An 18591-nucleotide genomic window follows, 5' to 3' on the forward strand; every position below is an offset into this window, starting at 1 on the left:
GGGCTGAGGCATCTACAGGGACTCGAAATGTCGCTGCACTGCAAAGTGTGACATCCAGGTGTAAGCAGTAATTGAGCACCCAATCACACTTGATAACTGTTAATTACAACCCACTGCTTGATTTGTGTGAGGAACACAGGAGCAGCTGAGTACGGGTGTGTCATTTACGATTAGAGAGCGGGTGGCAGTGATAATTTAATGACAGCCAAGATCAAAATCTGTAATGAAACCAGCAAAGACATTCAGATTCAAATCAAATGTTTGCCTGCTTTCAGTTCTTAATTTCACTGAACACGTGAATTGTCTGTTGCTGGAAAATAACCACTCATATCTGTTATTATTTTTACAATGCAACAGTTTAAAACTAAAGGAAAAGTTTTTGTAAAGTGCACAGAATAAATGTCATAATTATATATGTTCAAAAACACTGAATAAATATCAACTATGTATCCACCAGTGTATCCTACTGTATCCCTGGTAGTGTTCTCCTATTTAAGGGAAGGGATGGGTGTGGGATAAACTCCTGTGAGGACATTTGTCAATTTCTGAACCTCAAATAAAGGTCTGAATGACTGGTGTAGTGCGAAATACTTATTGAACAGCAGGAGAAGCATACAAAAATAAATTACAAGCAAATCTGAATTCTGAAATTTAAAAAAAAGTGAAGTTTTCAAGGTGTACAAAATTAACATAATTTAATTGAATAGATAAATTACTGAAATTACTACTAAACAATCTAAATGTACAAGCAAGGCCATTCCCTCCTTCATCTGTATCCCTAATTTAAAATGTGTGTGAGATTTTAAAATTTCCTTTTTGTTTTTGTTTTATATCAGGAAACTTTACTTAATTAGCCAGACACCTAAATAATAATCAGAATATTTATGCCAAGCTTCAACGCTGCATTGCAGTGTGGAAAAGAGAGACTTGTCACTCTAACCCATTGAATGATAGCAGTAGATTATTTGACCCAATTTAGGCCTGAACAGCAGCCTGAACCCCAACTCTAGATGAAATTGTGAACTAGGCACAAACACATCTACACCAATAACCTTGGTTAGAATAAAATCAACCCTAGTCAACAAAAGCCCAGGGCCTGTATGCATAAAACATCTCAGAATTACTCCTAGGAATCACGCTAAAAGTTAGTTTAGCAGTAAGATTACTCATCGCTCAAAGTAGGAGGTTGAAGTTAGTCATAATGGCTCTTACACCTACTTTTAGCTGCGAGTGGGATCCATTTCTAGGAAAAACGTTTAGCATATTTTCACGACGTTTAGGTTAGAATACATATTTTCTTCATTTTGGGAAGAAAAAAAAAACAAGATCACGTGTAGACAAGCAGAAGTGAAGAGGCAACCATACAAATATGCTAAGCTAACTCAGCCTTTTATTTGTTTATAATTTGACACAAAATAATAAGACTTTCCAAAGGTGCTACATGGAATTAAAATGATAGATTAATTTCACATAATCACAATCATAAAACATACATTAAACATCTTACATTATACTATTTATCCTTCCATTGTACATAGGAAATTGTCCACAGGTGGAAACACTGGGGTATACTATTCATCAACGATTTTACACCGATTTGTTATTTCAGACACTTTTTCTGTATTTAATAAAATACAAATTAAAGTTAACATGCATTCGTCACCGCGCCTACAGTTTATGATATATGTTTTGTATGACCTGTATCTTTTTTCCATTCATTTTACGTCTTGTTTCTTTTTTTGTTTAAAAAATAATCAGATATAGAATCGGTGTAATTTAAAACCCTTGATGAATATAGGCTAACATTGATTATGAATTGATTAGGCTAGCATTAATTATATTGATTGATTGTATGATTATGATAATGAATGTGGCTTGTTTTGGGGATATTTGCGCGCAGTCGTGGGGAAATCAATTAACTGTTGAATGATCTTGGGTGTTAATGCCAGTATGATTTGATGGTAAATTGTGCTTATTGAAGGCTGTGATGATGGTCCCAAATCATCACTGCTACATTGTTGCATTCTCCCCGTGGCCAGACACCGCAACATTGTCATCCCTGTATCTCTGCTGACAGTGCTGCATTTCTGACAGTGGCAAAAGAAGCTACATTTCTGACTTATATTCTCTTTCTTTCCAATCTATATTGCTGCAATATCTCTTCATCATCAAACCAAAGTAACAACTTTCCTTTCACGGATGGTGCGCTGACACCGTCTTCTCATTGCTGTCATTTCCCTATCCTAACTAGTTAGGGAACCTTGTGAGGTCTCCTAAATATTGGTTGAGTTAGTAGTTTTAATTCTAAAGAATCTTTATGAATAGCTTTTACTCCTAAGAGTAAAAGTAGGACCAAACTGACATTACTCTCAGATATTTCAGGCACTTAGGTTTATCACTCTCATGCTTTATGAATTTGGGCCCAGGTTTAATGGGGAGTCTAACCCTAGCACACACCACAATTATTAACCTCACTCACTATTACACTATTGTATCACATCGGTAGGTCAACTGCTCTTATTTAAAACTAACCATTGAAAAATAATTTCAAGCTCGGCCAGGCGGGCGAGGAACACCATCCTGCTGCATGGCATCCAGATGCTCATGTGCCTGTTGGCCTGACACCTAAAAAATGCTGCATTGCAGTGCAGAAAAGAGAGACTTGTCACTCTAACCCATTTCATTATAGCAGTAGATTATCTGACTCAATTTAGGCCTGAACAGCAGCCTGAACCCCAACTCTAGATGAAATTTTGAACTAGGCACAAACACATCTACACCAATTAACCTTAGTTAGAAGAGAAACAACCCTAACTTTACTGAAAGCACAGGTTTACTTGGGAGTCTAACCCTAGCCCACACCAAAATGCACAGTTGAAATGATAAACCTTACACACTATTACACTATTGTCACACATCCATAGGTTACATGCTCCTAACTAAAACTAACCATTGAAATGTTATTTTCATTTCACATGTGGGACGGAATTGTGGAAACGCATGAGAAAAATTATGTATTTAATAAAGAAATATTTTCTTCCGTTATTATACCTCTCTGTACATCAGGACAAGTGCAAGTTTCTCAGTGGAAGTCAGTTTGGTTTGAAAGTTTATAATGGGGTGGGTTGGTGTGTCAATGGCATGCTAAGCGGCTGTGACTCAGGCTTGAAAAGGGTGAGAGACACTGCCCTAGCAATACTGAAGATAATTTTATGCTTAAAGAAAGAAAAGAAAGAACATAAAAATGAGTCTTGCAGTTCCTGAAGGCAGGGTGCCAAGACAGCTGGGAATGAGAATCAAGTTCACCAGTGCCACAGTGCAGTTCTAACAGCAGAAAAGATTCCTGGTTACCCATGTCGAAGGATCAGACTGGTCAATTAAGTGTTGGATTAATGTTAACAGGAACCCGAGGCACAGTTAATTAAACATAAGAGACAGGAAAAAAAAATGGAACAAACTCCTAAACATACATAAAAGAAAACACATCCCTTATGTTGATGTTATGGTTGATGGTCAATTAACTGATAAGTTTAATGAGCTCATGATCCTCTGTGTTCCACCTCCCACCCCAGATCAGACCTTCTGGGTCTCAGATGACATCACAGCACAGACAGACAGCAGCACAGCGCTCTATATAGAGCAGCCCCCCGGCCCCAGCCACAGCAGCCTGCAGCACGTAAGGTCCTGAGCTTCCTGGACTCTGACTGGAGACACTGACGTCTGCGGCTCTTACTGAGGGATCGGCTGCAGACTAGGGAGCTGCACATTGCTTTCAGTTTTACAGTAAAATAAGCAGAGTCAGGTATTACTACACAGCAAGAATATTCCTCCAAAAATCATCCTTTAAAAGCAATATATGTGTAACGTTAATGTAATGGTGTACTCACAGTAATCTACATTCATCTCCTGCAACATACAGTAGTATCAAACGCTTGCAAGTAAACTCATACTGTATTTTCAGACTACATATCTTTAGACTTGTCTTACTTGTGTCACCTCCTGGATCAGGGATTGTCCTCCGTCCCGAGCAGAGTGCAGTGCTGTGTGCATCTGGGTGCTTGTGGTCACTGTGCTTTTGTCGTCCACAGGTATTGGTGCTGCAGGGTTACAATCTCCTGCCTTCCCTTCATTCCTCCTCTCAGGTATGTGCTCCCGGCTGCAGTAACTATACAGTAAGGTAGAACAGAAGAGTAAGCCATGTACTGTGTCTTTCAAAAGGAATGACATCACTTACAGTAAATGTGAATAGTACCATCAAGCTTTTCACAATTTCATTATGATTTGCAATGCATGACACTGATTTGAAAGCTTTATGGAAAACAAAACATGAAAAAGAACATAAAACAATCATATTTAAAGGAACAATCGTGAAATACACTGTTATAAATTCAGTTAAAGTGTCCATGAATGTATGCAGTAACTGCTTGGCAACGCAGTGCAAGTGTTTCTGAGTTCACAACATTCGGACCACCTTTGTTGTGTCTTTGTCTCGCAGATCCAGCTAAGCTGCTGTAATGAATGGTTCTGCAGATGTGTCAGTCAATGACCCTGCCTTCTTTAAGGATTACATTTCCATGGTGCCAGGGTCCATTGCCAAAGCAACTGTTACGGTGGCCACATACATTGTTACTAACTGTATTAACGGGATGCTGGCTTTCACCTACTTTAAACATCCTGTATTCTATGAGAATTCGCGCTACGTCCTGTTTGTTCACATGGTGATTAATGATTTTTTGGAGCTGAGCGTTGCTATTACTTTACATATCTGGCTGGAGATGAAGCCCATGATGTTGGTCCCAGTCTGCTATTTCTTCCTGATCTTGGCTGTCACCACCACGCTGAACACTCCCCTGAACCTGGCTGTGATGTGCCTAGAGAGGTACGTTGCTATCTGCTTCCCTCTGCGCCACTCGCAGATCTGCAGCCTGCGCAGGACCTACATGGCGATTGCAGTCATCTGGCTCATCGGCTCCATTTCACCCATCTCTGACCTTTTCATCGTCCTGGCGGTGGAGCCCACAAGCTTCTTCAGCACCTCGATCTACTGCATCCGAGAGAGTTTCTTCCGGGTTTCCTATCAGGTAACCAAGAGGAACTTCACAAAGTCTATATATTTTTCAGTTGTGTGGCTGGTCATAGTGTCCACGTATCTGCGGATTGCCATCGCCGCTCGGTCTGCCAGCTCCTCGGAGAAGAACTCTGCTAAGAAAGCACGCAACACCATCTTGCTCCACGCCCTGCAGCTGCTGCTCGCCATGCTGACCTTCGTGGCCCCCTTCACTGAGACCCTGCTTAGGACTCTGCCCCCACAGTTGCTCCTGGACTCACACTTTGTCCGGTACTACCTGGTGTACATCATCCCCAGAGCGCTGAGTCCAGTGATCTATGGACTGAGAGACGGGAACTTCAGGAAGCACCTGAGGGGGCACATGGGTTGTTTTCAGAAACCTGTGGAGCCCAGTAAAGAATCCGCTTGTCCTGCCTTTTAAAAATCGATTAATTCAAATAGTTGATTTACTCTGTAGTTTATGCAATTGTGTAGCAATTGTGGAAAGCAAAGGGTTATTTCTCACTGTTAGTTTTTTTCGTTTGAGAAGGGGGGATGCAAAATTATCAAAAAGTGATTTCAGCCTTTAGAGAAATGATTAAATGCATTTTCAGATCATTTGAAAAGCTTCAATTTATCTTTAGAGTGGCATGAAATGTTTTCTTTCAGGAGATATCAAAAACAATTCTGGTTATGCTATTAAGAAAAAACATTATGAAAAATACGTGTTTAAAACATTTAATCATACCTAGCATTTTTATTGTAAAAGCAAAATAAAAAAGCAAGGTGAAAGCTTAAATTATGTTATAATTTAGAAACATGTCATATATATATGTATATGTGTATATATATGCATGTTACCAAGAATATTTAAAAATAAAATTCTGTCAAAGTCTGAAAAAAATATCGCAAATGTTTCCTGTGCTTCAGCCTCAGCAGATTCTCAGAAACGCTGATCTATCTCAAGTGGCTCCTTTATAGGGGCAGCATTATGATGGAGATGCAGCTACATAGTTGACAGTGAAGCTTGTGTCTTTCTGAGTTATTTATTCTTAAGAAAAGCTGATCTGATCTGTCTTGTCATGCTTAGTCTATTTCCTTGTGAATTCTTGTCTATGTCATTGGCCTGTTCTGTCCTTATGTAACGGGGCTCATCCGTGTATAATGAGCCCGTTACAAAGTGACGTAACCCCTCAGTAAAATGTAGTACAGTGTTAAGCCTCCCATGGTAGGAGGTCCAGGATTTTAGCATAGAGGGCTTATCACTGTACTGCGCTGGAGCCGCTGTGGTGCGGAGCGCTCGGAGGGGTTCAAATCCTGGGCAGGGAGCTCCGACCCGCATCTGCTACACTTACTCTCTCCCATTGTACATGACTGTGCCCTAAACATAAAAAAACATCAGATTCTGCAAAGACTTTTCTGATGCATCAAGGGGAGCCCCCTGGTAGAAGCACTACACAATGAAGCCTGTGTAACACACACTGCCCTCCCCATCATTCTCTCATCTTCCTCACCTTGTTCTACATGAGCACCGCCAGGGCTGCCCCCTCCGGGGGACGTTGCTCTGTCTGCTTTGTCATTGGGTAATCTCTCAGGAAGCAGCAGCAACAGACAATCATTATGAAATCATACAGAGGCACAAATAGCATGGCACTGCCCTTCATTCACACACTGAAAAAACTTGGTAATGTTCTCCATTCATCATGCATAGTACACTTAAAATCGTATAGTGTGTTGAAATGCTTCTTGATTTCCTGTAATAATTTTGTCCTCTAGTTTATGAAGGATTTGAAATATAAAGGGAGAGTTTATTTAAGGCATGTGCCCTGGTGGATCGGTTTCAACATTTCTGATGACATCAGCCATTTATGAAGTCAACAACCTTTAATAAACATAAAATAAATACAATTAACACCCAGCTTCTTTTAAGGACTAATAACTGGTTTGTGCAGACTTTGCTGTTAGGTTAGGTGGTTATTTCACTCACCAGCCTACAATACAACATGGCACAACAGTACGAAAGCGTCTCCTCTGTTAGGCCTGTCTTCCAGAAAGGCAGCCTGTTTCTGACAACAGAAACCAACTTATAAGATGTTTACATAGGGGGGAAATTCCTCAGCACCATATACATACAGTGGCTATACTCATACTCATTACACCTACAGTGGCTCTCAAAAGTATTCACCCCCCTTGGACTTTTTCACATTTCATTGTGTTACAACATGAAATCAGAATGGATTAATTCAGGAGTTTTAGCCACTGTTCCACACAGGAAATGTCCATAATGTCAAAGTGAAAAATATAATCAGCAAATTGTTCTAAATTAATTACAAATACAAAAAAACAGAAAATAATTTAATGCATAAGTAATCACCAGAGGTGGAAAGAGTACTAATAAAACCTAATCAAGTAAAAGTAAAAAGTAGCTAATTTAAAATGTACTTGGAGTACAAGTTACATAGTTACTTTTAACAAAGCGTTGTCACATGATCTCCAAGCAAACATTAACTCACTCACAATCTCTCTCTCTCTCTCTCTCTATATATATATATATATATATATTGGTAATGGTTAGGGAAATAATGGTTAGGGAAAATAATAATAATAATAATAATAATAATAATAATAATAATAATAATAATAATAATAATTATTATTATTATTATTATTATTATTATTATTATTATTATTATTATTATTATTATTATTATTATTATTCCCTAACCATGGCCAGAGTGCAGAGATATGTAACAATAAAGTAATGGTTCTATTGATTTAAAAGTTTGTATTATTATTATTTCTAAATGGCTGTTGCTGATATTTATATAAATAAAAACAAATAAAATCACAATACCAACTTACCTAGAACACAAAGAAATGTTGATATAACTTCATTGTTAGTTTATTTGTTAGACTGAAACGAATGACAAAAATGAAATGCCATTGACTACCATGGGGGAAACCAGAAGGACGGTCTATATCTCCAAATCCCACACAGGAATCCTAAAATCCTGAATACACTTTCTTTAAAATAACCTCATATAAATCATAAAAGTGGAATGACATGTAATGACAGCTGCTTTCTATGGAATGACAGGCCTGGGACATCAAAAATGCACTGAAAACAGCACAAATAGGTTTGACGGCCTAAACATATCTACAGCTCTGGAAAAAATTAAGAGACCACTCCAAGTTCAGAAATCAATGTTAAGTGGTCTCTTAATTTTTTCCAGAGCTGTATACATTAATTCTGTCATCTACATTTATGTACACTGCAAGTTCAACCTTATCTGAAAAAATAAACTGTGTAAATGGGCAACTGCATGTAAAATAATGTGATATCTTGAAAAAATTGTAAATAACCCTTAATAAAGTGTCTGCATAGAAATATTAATAACAAAGAATATGAATAAGCCATGAACAGCAATAAAGACATGGACAGCATTATGATAATTAACTGATTAACTTTTTATTTGCTTTGCATAGTTCAAAAAATTATATTGTTAATCCATTTCTTCATAGAAATTGACATTCAATAAGTAATTTCTATTTTATTCTATTTTTATATTAAAGCAATAGGTTTTATGTAATCAAATATGAAGTATTGTGATATATTTCTTTTTTTCTTTTTTTTTTTGCGGTAGATAACGTTTGTTTAGTTTTGAAAGTAAATTAACCAATCAAATGAGAAAGGGCATGGTTCATTGTTGTCAATGCAGTAAGTGGTATCACGGAGCTTGCCTTTCAACAAAGTATTTCATTTCTGAGACCTGCTTGTAAATCAATGTGTGTGTGTGTGTGTGTGTGTGTGTGTGTGTGTGTGTGTGTGAATACAATCCTGTTATGTTTTTAGTGTGTTTTAAGTATTCCAGGCCTGTCATTCCATGGAAATTATTCCACTTTTATTTTTATATGAGGTTATTTTAAAGAAAATGTATTCAGGGTTGTAGAATCTCAGTCTAGGATTTGGAGATATAGGCAATCAGACCTATTGGTGCTGTTTTCAGTGCGTTTTCGATATTCCAGGTCATTCCATAGGAAGCAGCTGTCATTCCATGTCATTCCACTTTTATTTTACATATTCGGTTATGTTAAAGAAAGTGTATTCAGGATTTTAGGATTCCTGTGTGGGATTTGGAGATATAGACCGTCCTTCAGTTTTCCCCATTGCAGTCTAAGGGCATTCCACTCCCCATTATAGTCAATGGGCATTCCGTTTTGTCATTCGTTTTAGTCTGACCCCTGTATTTCACAGAAACATCTCTTAATAAAAAGCAAAATGCTATTAAGTACGGGGTTGTAATGTGTGATATTGTCTGATATTTCGCCAACATTGCTGAATGATGTATTCATTATGATCGTGTGAACGTTTACCATTTCAGAGATCAGTGCTATTTTGAAAACGATCGTGATGCTGCTTCTAGCATTGTGATTACAAGACATAACTTGTTTTAGATTAAACTGTGTATACTACGTGAAAAGAGTGAAAACGCGCATTATTGGCATCATGATCAAGCAATGACTGATCAACGCATTGATCCGGATCCTGGGTTTGCAGCGGGATCAAGATTTACTTTTATGACTACATTTATGAATGGAATTTTGCCAATATAGCAAGATTATAATAACAGTCACTTTCTTTTTCTTTAGTGTATTCAGAGAAGGCCAAGTCCATTCACTCTAAAAAATAATTAAGTGGCTTTGTAAATATCACAATTATAAAAAGCTATACTACCTTAATAAAATCTCCAAATATCACTTAAGTGATTGTTTGAGTTGGACATACCGAATGAAATGACTAAAAATCCAGCAGTTAATTTTGTCTAAAATCTACATCTATTATTGAAGTTTATTTCACAAAAAGAAATTAGCATTTGACTAACAAAATATATTTTTAAGACATCCTTTATACTTTTGGTAAATTTCAATCAAAATATTGGAGAATGGAGTAATTATACTGATCAGTTTCAAGGACTACAATTATTACTCATTCCATATTAATATTTTTAATCTTTAACAACAATTTAAGAAATTGAGTAAGTTAGGCGGCTAAACGTCTTGATGTGGACACAATTAACAATCGTGCGCGCAAAGAGAGGTACATCTGCTTTTCTATGTGGCACTGGCGACAACAAGCAAGAAAACACCGCGGTGACAACCACCTGCAAGAGTCCTTGCCAATTCTGCTAAGTAGCCAGCTAGCTAAAGGTAATGAAATATTGACCTTGCCTTCCATACACAACTTTATTGGGTGTAATTTTCTGAATACTGTCGACGCCATGCTGTCATATGTCAGCTAGTTCACTACTTTCTGGAATGGGCAAGTGCTGTTAGAATCATCTTGATTTTGTCTATTTTTTCCAACCATCAAACTGCTCAGCTAATGCACGGTTAATACAAATAGGCTGGCTAAAAATGGGTGTAAAAGGTGCAATTTATTCTTGTTTTAACACTGCGCAACATGCACATGCATATCGAGCTTTTCCATCGAATCTTCCCGAAAGGGGGGCAGGGGGGTTAAAGCAGCTGTCCCAGCGGATAAGTCCAGGGCTGAATTTCTTTCCCAGTTCACCACATGCCTATTCTTATGAAACAGTTTCATCGTTATTCTAATAAGGCATTTTATGTATTTTCTTAAGAGGAGGAGTGCCCTACTTGATCAATTTATGTTTTGTCATATTTTGGGGGAACACTTGATGATGGATAGCACAAGTAAAGTTGATATTTTTTTTATTTTTTTGGGTCAAGCATGTGAAATGTTTTCAATATTTGTTTAACGACTGGAGGTAAATGTCATCCATTTATTATAGTGTTTCAAGGATTAAATGTGTAAACAGTGAAACAAGAATCCCAACATATTAGTTTGGTTAATACAAGTTAAGGAAGTTTGATTACATTGGCCAGGGAGCATTTATTGGAAACAAAGTGACTGGTTACAAATATCTAGGACATAATCATACAAACTGTTATTAATTATGTGAATTAAACATTGGCTATTATGCCTTTACATCTGCATTGTCTGCTGCCATTGCAGATGCTGGCTATGATCACGGCAACTCCAATCATTTTTATTGACTGTTTACCGATTTGCTGTGCACGCCTATTGCTATAACAGGAAGAATTGTTCAGATATTTTATATGACCCTAGAGGCGGATTGAAATTTTGCATAATTTTAAATTCTTTTTTATTTTATTTTAAATACATTTTCCATTAACTATCCACCTTATTTTTAAAGTAAGAGAGGGTGTGGCTATTTTTTTACTTGAATGTGTGGGAGTTCTGGTGTCATATGCTTCTTCATTTAAACTGTCCTTGCTCCTTTAAAACAAGGGGGGGCGGGGGCTGCTCACACACTTATATAGATCTCACAATTCACACGAAACTGAAGAGTGTGATGTTGTGCAATCTTTTAAATGTAAAATTTGTGACTCATTTTATCCTAATACAAAAGACTATTTTCAACATTTATTCCTACTTGAAAAAACATGAAACTATAGAATGTGCTTTTGATGGATGTGATTTCAAGACAAACGTATATGGGACTTATGCGACACACAAAAGTAGAAAACACAAATCCTATTCATGGAAAGATTTTAAGACTGATGTGATTGTAAAACATCATTTTTTTACTGAGAATGAAATCCACTCTCTAGTGTTGGAATCACATGATCATGTTGACATACACTCACCTAAAGGATTATTAGGAACACCATACTAAAACTGTGTTTGACCCCCTTTCGCCTTCAGAACTGCCTTAATTCTACGTGGCATTGATTCAACAAGGTGCTGAAAGCATTCTTTAGAAATGTTGGCCCATATTGATAGGCTAGCATCTTGCAGTTGATGGAGATTTGTGGGATGCACATCCAGGGCATGAAGCTCCCGTTCCACCACATCCCAAAGATGCTCTATTGGGTTGAGATTTGGTGACTGTGGGGGCCAGTTTAGTACAGTGAACTCATTGTCATGTTCAAGAAACCAATTTGAAATGATTCGACCTTTGTGACATGGTGCATTATCCTGCTGGAAGTAGCCATCAGAGGATGGGTACATGGTGGTCATAAAGGGATGGACATGGTCAGAAACAATGCTCAGGTAGGCCGTGGCATTTAAACGATGCCCAATTGGCACTAAGGGGCCTAAAGTGTGCCAAGAAAACATCCCCCACACCATTACACCACCACCACCAGCCTGCACAGTGGTAACAAGGCATGATGGATCCATGTTCTCATTCTGTTTACGCCAAATTCTGACTCTACCATCTGAATGTCTCAACAGAAATCAAGACTCATCAGACCAGGCAACATTTTTCCAGTCTTCAACTGTCCAATTTTGGTGAGCTTGTGCAAATTGTAGCCTCTTTTTCCTATTTGTAGTGGAGATGAGTGGTACCCGGTGGGGTCTTCTGCTGTTGTAGCCCATCCGCCTCAAGGTTGTACGTGTTGTGGCTTCACAAATGCTTTGCTGCATACCTCGGTTGTAACGAGTCGTTATTTCAGTCAAAGTTGCTCTTCTATCAGCTTGAATCAGTCGGCCCATTCTCCTCTGACCTCTAGCATCAACAAGGCATTTTCGCCCACAGGACTGCCGCATACTGGATGTTTTTCCCTTTTCACACCATTCTTTGTAAACCCTAGAAATGGTTGTGCATGAAAATCCCAGTAACTGAGCAGATTGTGAAATACTCAGACCGGCCCGTCTGGCACCAACAACCATGCCACGCTCAAAATTGCTTAAATCACCTTTCTTTCCCATTCAGACATTCAGTTTGGAGTTCAGGAGATTGTCTTGACCAGGACCACACCCCTAAATGCATTGAAGCAACTGCCATGTGATTGGTTGGTTAGATAATTGCATTAATGAGAAATTGAACAGGTGTTCCTAATAATCCTTTAGGTGAGTGTAGATACTAGTTCGGATACTTCAATATGAAGAATGACAAATAATGGTTCTCTCTTGTTCAAATTGGAAAGCATCTATTATGTCTCTGGAAAATGTGTTGATGACTTGGTGGAACAGCTTCAGTGTATCTGCATATCATCAACTGAGTATATTCCAAAGTTAGTTAGTGATATTTTTACAAAGAGTAACTGTGCTGTTAATGAAGCTATTGTTAGTGAATTGGTAGACAAACTGTCACTCTAATCCTCTTAGTGCAGCCTTTGGTCCTGATGGTCCCTTTTCTTCGAAAGTTAAGAGGGTAAAATATTTTAAGGAAAACTTTAGTGTAATTGAGCCTGTAGAGTATATTTTGGATCCAGATGCTAATGAAGAGTTCAGTATTTCACTTATACTCTACATAGACGACTTGGAAATCTGCAATCCTCTTGGAACACAAAGTCACAGCAGTGTACGGGGTACTTGCTGATGTACCACCTGAACTGAGATTACAGCTAACATCAATTTATTTGGCTCTCCTTTGTAAAGCAAATGATGTAAAAAATAAAATGGCTATGAAAGTGTTCTGGAGCCTCTTTTGAAAGATCTCACAACATTGGAGAAGGCAGGAATTTTTTGCCTCAGGTTGGTACAAATATCAGAAGTACTGTTTTTTGTGTTTCAGCAGACAATCTTGTTGCTCATTATTTGAGTGGTCTTGTAGAAAGCTTTTCTGGACATTATATCTGTAGGTTTTGTATTAGGGACCATTCTGACTATCAGCAAAAGGAAGTGCATTCAGGAGCTTTTTCACCAAGAACAAAAGAGAACTATGATAACTATGATGTTCAGTCTGTAAAGGGAAATCCTGCTCTGGTACACTGTTGTGGTGTGAAGAAGGGAACTGGGAAATTATTTCCATTTTGTAACAGGGTACCCAACAGATGTTCTACACCAGGGGTAGTCAATTATTTTGTGTCAGGGTCAAACTTTTTTGGTCAAGGTCCAGACATCTGGGGTGGGTGGGGTTATACCTTCAAATGACCCTTTCCAACTCACACACACACACACACACACACACACACACACACACACACACACACACACACCTGTGAATTAGTAATATACCCCATTGCTTATTTTTAGTACATTCATTTGACAAAGTACAAAAATAAAATGCTTAATACATTTATATATCAGTATTAAAACGGTTTCAGACCACTTACATTTTAATTTGTTAAAGATTGTTGAAGTCATATAGATAAACATAATAGAAACTTTCAAGCATTTTGTGTCTTATTAGATTGAAGTATTTACCATTTACCCTTTATTCCACTGTGCACTGCACAAAATTAGTGTTCAAAAATGTGGGCAAAGACGATTGAGTGATTCAGGGCGGGGGTGTCTGTGGGTCCTCCCCCAGAAAATTTTGACAACTGGAGACCTGAAATGCATGATTCTGAGTCATTCTAAGTAAAAAAACAGCTCAAAATCTCCATGAAATCAGGCAGAGTTGGAATCAAACATATATTTGTTCAGAACCACATATCACCAGCGAAAAATCACAGGTCAACCAACATTATATATGCAAACTAGACGCAGTTTCTGGTGCTGGTCAATCACAGATCTGTGTCGGTGGGTCTCTGTAATTGAAACGGGTGAGGATGCACAATTCTCGATGTGTCGCTGCTAGAAAAATGTGTCTTGATTAGAATTAATTTGTTTCCACCCCTGACATAGGAGTTTCTATGTGAACACGAGCTATGGCACCGTGATAATATTTCTCTTCCCAGCAGCTTGACAGACACCAAGGCACCACAACACGGATGAGTAAGGTAGGTACAAGTTTTATTTTTACACCATTTATAACGGATACCGGGCACGAAGTGTGTTCAGTCCCACATACATAGCATGTTACAATCACTATCACAAAATTATAATAGTAGAAACTATAATAATAATAATAATCCTAAAACTAACTAAAATACCTTTAATAAAACAGGGCACGTTAAAATCCTAAAACCCTCACCAAAACAATATAAAAGAATAGAAAATTACTAAGAAACTATACATATACTAAGTTCTCTACTATTCCTAGACGCCGACTCTCAATTTATCCCCACAGCTGGGACCACCCACGGGCCCCGCAGGTAAGTGCATGCCGCCGTTGTAGCCACGAACCCTTCGGCTTTACCAATGATGTCTGCAAAGGACAAGGAAGTCAGAGTATTGTAAGCAAAAGATCAGCAAAAAAAGTTTGTGCAAAATAAAGCAAAGTGAACATGTCCTAGTACACAATGCAGATCACAAGAGTCTCTGTGCAACCATGCAAGAATACAACCTATTAATCTCTGTCTCTCTCTCAGGTACAGTCACAGCAGTAAACCCCGTCACCGCAGTGGGCAGTCTCTCTGGCATAGGAGAAAGAAGGCGATACAATACCCCGATCCTAACCACTGAAAAACAGATCAGCAACACTCATCCTTTTGAAATAAAGTGGTCTTCACAACCGTATCCACGCTCTGTTCATTTAATCATCTAATCACACATATAACCTGGGTTCCAAGTACCAGCCTCCTTGGAGCCTCTCGCCGTCAATTTGCTGTGCCGATTTCCTCCACACTGGATCCTCAGGTCCTGTCCAATTTCTTTTCTACAATCTGTAATCCACCGAATAAGCCAATGGTGCACACAGGCTAATTCTCTGCCGTCTCCCTCTGCCCTTCCTCTCCCGCCCTGGTCGTTCGGGGTTTTGCGGCGACTCTGCTCACTTACTTACTTACTTACTTACTCGCTCGCTCGGAGAAAACACTGTCAGCACAACCCCCCCCCAAACCGCACTTATCGCAGAATACACCGCCGGCCCCTCCCCTCTTGCTAACCTCAGATTTTGTAATCTGACAGTGGCCATGGTTGTTTCGGTTTAGTAACTCAACCCCACATGGGAATTTCAAAACTTGGCGCCTATGACCCCAACCCATCCCAACAAATTTTGTCTCTTTGGGGGAATGCACATGAAAACTGGACATTATTAAGATTATTATAATTAATTATTGGTGTGAAGATACCACTGAATGATGCAGCATGACAAGTTCTCATGACTTTAAAATATATTACTGAGCTTGTAGTATCCCCTATTCATACTGAGGAAAGTATTTGCTACCTAGACACACTGATATCAGAACATCGCCACAGGCTGTTGGAAGTTTTCCCAGAGCAAAAATTAACTCCAAAACACAATTTTTTGGAGCATTATCCTGATTTGATAAAAGGGTTTTTCTTTGGTTAGCCTCTGGACTATGCACTTTGAGGCAAAACATAGTTTCTTTAAACGAACAGCTTCAGAAATGTATGGATGTCACTTGCCTCAAAGCACCAAATGATGATACTATTCTCAAGCAAATGCTTTAAAACCTGCAATATGTGTCACTAAAATATAATCTCTTCCATTAGAACTACTTGATACGGAAATACAGCAGTCTTTCAAGGAAGTTTATCCAACACAAACCTCTGTGAAGTTGACCAATGTAGTTAAAAACCATGGAATTAAAATATGCAGCTGGGATGGTTTTGCCTTATGGGTCAACTGGTGGTCTACCGGATTTTGTTGAGATTTCACAGATTGTAATTGTAGACAGCAATCTCAGTTTCATTGTAAAATTATTTAACAGCTGGTATGATGAACATTTTAGGGCATTTATATTGGACCACTCTGGGAAAATGACCCTGCTACGGCATAGTGAACTTGGTGACACATATCACTTGATATTTTGCCAGTGTTAGATGAAAAGACTCACTCTTAAATGTCCAACACCTTCATTTGGGTTGTTGATTTTTCTGTTTTTGTCCAGATGGATTTGATTGCCTTGAAAGGTATTATAGAACACCGGAGTGAGAAGCTACACTGTCCTCAAGACTTCCTAGTACTGTGGAGCAGTTACATGAGACTTTGAAGGAGACATTTGGACTCATTGAGGATTTTACCCTGCATTATGTGAATGAGGACTTTGGTGATTATTTCACACTCCATTCTACCACCCAGATTAAACACAGGGGGACAATCAAAGTTGTGATCATTCCGTCAGTGCTTACATTGACTACTCAGATTGAAAACCAGACAGATGTAAGCAATTTGAATGACAGTTCAAGCTCTGCTACTGATACAAGGGCAGATTACCAGACAGATGGCACATCAGTGTCTTCACAAGACACTATTATACTATCCCCTCTTGGAAGCCCTCATAGGGCATTATGGCCAGAGGAAATTATCATTCCACTTTTCTCTGTGGCAACAGAGGCAGTACTGAGGAATGCCAATGAAGAATTTGTCAAAGATGGTACTGTGCTAAACAATGCTCGGGTCAAGTCTGAAATCATGGAAAAATTGGCAGACTACGTGTACAGCTACACAGCCTACCCCACAGGCCTTCAGATCGGTGAGGTGGCAGAGGCTTTAGTAAAAAAAGCACCCATGTCTGACAGAACCAGGCAGTTGTAATGGCTGGATTGGATGGATGCATAGTCTTAAGTACAAGATGGGAAATTATAGGTTGAAGCTATGAAGTCTTGGATTTCCTGAGGTTACCTGCAATTCACTTAAGAACAAGCGCCCTAATGACAGGGCATCTGCAAAGAATATAAGGAAAGCACAGAAAGGGAAAGTTGTATTTCTTCCACAATATCCTGCAGCAAGGGCTGGACTGAAACCAACCAATCTCTGAATCAAAGAAGACTTAATGTGCAGAACTTTTGCACATAGAAGACATGTTGTCATCGGTCTACAGATGAGCATCAAAGACATCATGGACAGATGGCCTGCCTTGTTTGATGTCTCGCAAGTGAGTACATTAAATGTTTGTAGCAGAGTGGTCAACACATAGCTTGCAGACAGAAAACCTGCATGTGTCACAGTCTTACATCCATTTAATCTCTATATGGACTTCAGTTTTTGATGGATTAAAATTACATTGGATTGAGTTCTCTTTTCTCTTTTCTCCTCATCTCTTTATCTTTCAGGTCAGCGCAGAGTTTCAGTGGATCACCACACTGAATCTTGAGCCAAAATGCATGTCAATGTTGGACTTCTATTCCCCCTGAAGATCTAAATTTAATATTTCTAGAATTAAATTTAATATTTCTAGATACATTTCACATTCCTAGAGTTTTAAAGCTGACTGTTTCTCTGTTACTCTTTGGACCTGGTTAAAGCTGAAACAGCCTCCCTCAAACAGTATAGATAATTTCTCTCATTTCAAATATAGCTACAGTGAGGGAAAAAAAGTATTTGATCCCCTGCTGATTTTGTTAAAAATGTTATAAATTGATTTGCATGTCAATGAGGGAAATAAGTATTTGACCCTTCGACTTAGTACTTGGTGGCAAAACCCTTGTTGGCAATCACAGAGGTCAGACGTTTCTTGTAGTTGGCCACCAGGTTTGCACACATCTCAGGAGGGATTTTGTCCCACTCCTCTTTGCAGATCCTCTCCAAGTCATTAAGGTTTCGAGGCTGACGTTTGGCAACTCGAACCTTCAGCTCCCTCCACAGATTTTCTATGGGATTAAGGTCTGGAGACTGGCTAAGCCACTCCAGGACCTTAATGTGCTTCTTCTTGAGCCACTCCTTTGTTGCCTTGGCTGTGTGTTTTGGGTCATTGTCATGCTG

At 38.7% G+C, this 18591-nt stretch overlaps 1 protein-coding gene across 1 annotated transcript; it reads left to right on the forward strand.

Annotated features, from left to right (window-relative positions):
- Positions 1–4646: 4646 nt before the first annotated feature.
- LOC136748812 (odorant receptor 131-2-like) lies at positions 4647–17983 on the forward strand. The gene is made up of 2 exons (XM_066702860.1): positions 4647–5460; positions 17943–17983. The coding sequence occupies exons 1-2, from the start codon at positions 4647–4649 to the stop codon at positions 17981–17983; spliced, it is 855 nt and encodes a 284-aa protein (XP_066558957.1).
- The last annotated feature ends 608 nt before the right edge of the window (positions 17984–18591 follow it).

The sequence above is a fragment of the Amia ocellicauda genome, chromosome 4 (genome assembly GCF_036373705.1).
Source record: "Amia ocellicauda isolate fAmiCal2 chromosome 4, fAmiCal2.hap1, whole genome shotgun sequence".
In the NCBI taxonomy this organism is placed as follows: Eukaryota; Metazoa; Chordata; class Actinopteri; order Amiiformes; family Amiidae; genus Amia; species Amia ocellicauda.

What these genes read in the sequence shown, in the direction of transcription:
- LOC136748812 (XM_066702860.1), top strand. Translation starts at nt 4,647, where the DNA reads ATGCTGGCTTTCACCTACTTTAAACATCCTGTATTCTATGAGAATTCG. An exon ending in TCAGAAACCTGTGGAGCCCA is followed by an intron (nt 5,461 to 17,942) that starts GTAAAGAATCCG and finishes TTTATCTTTCAG; the next exon opens with GTCAGCGCAGAGTTTCAGTG.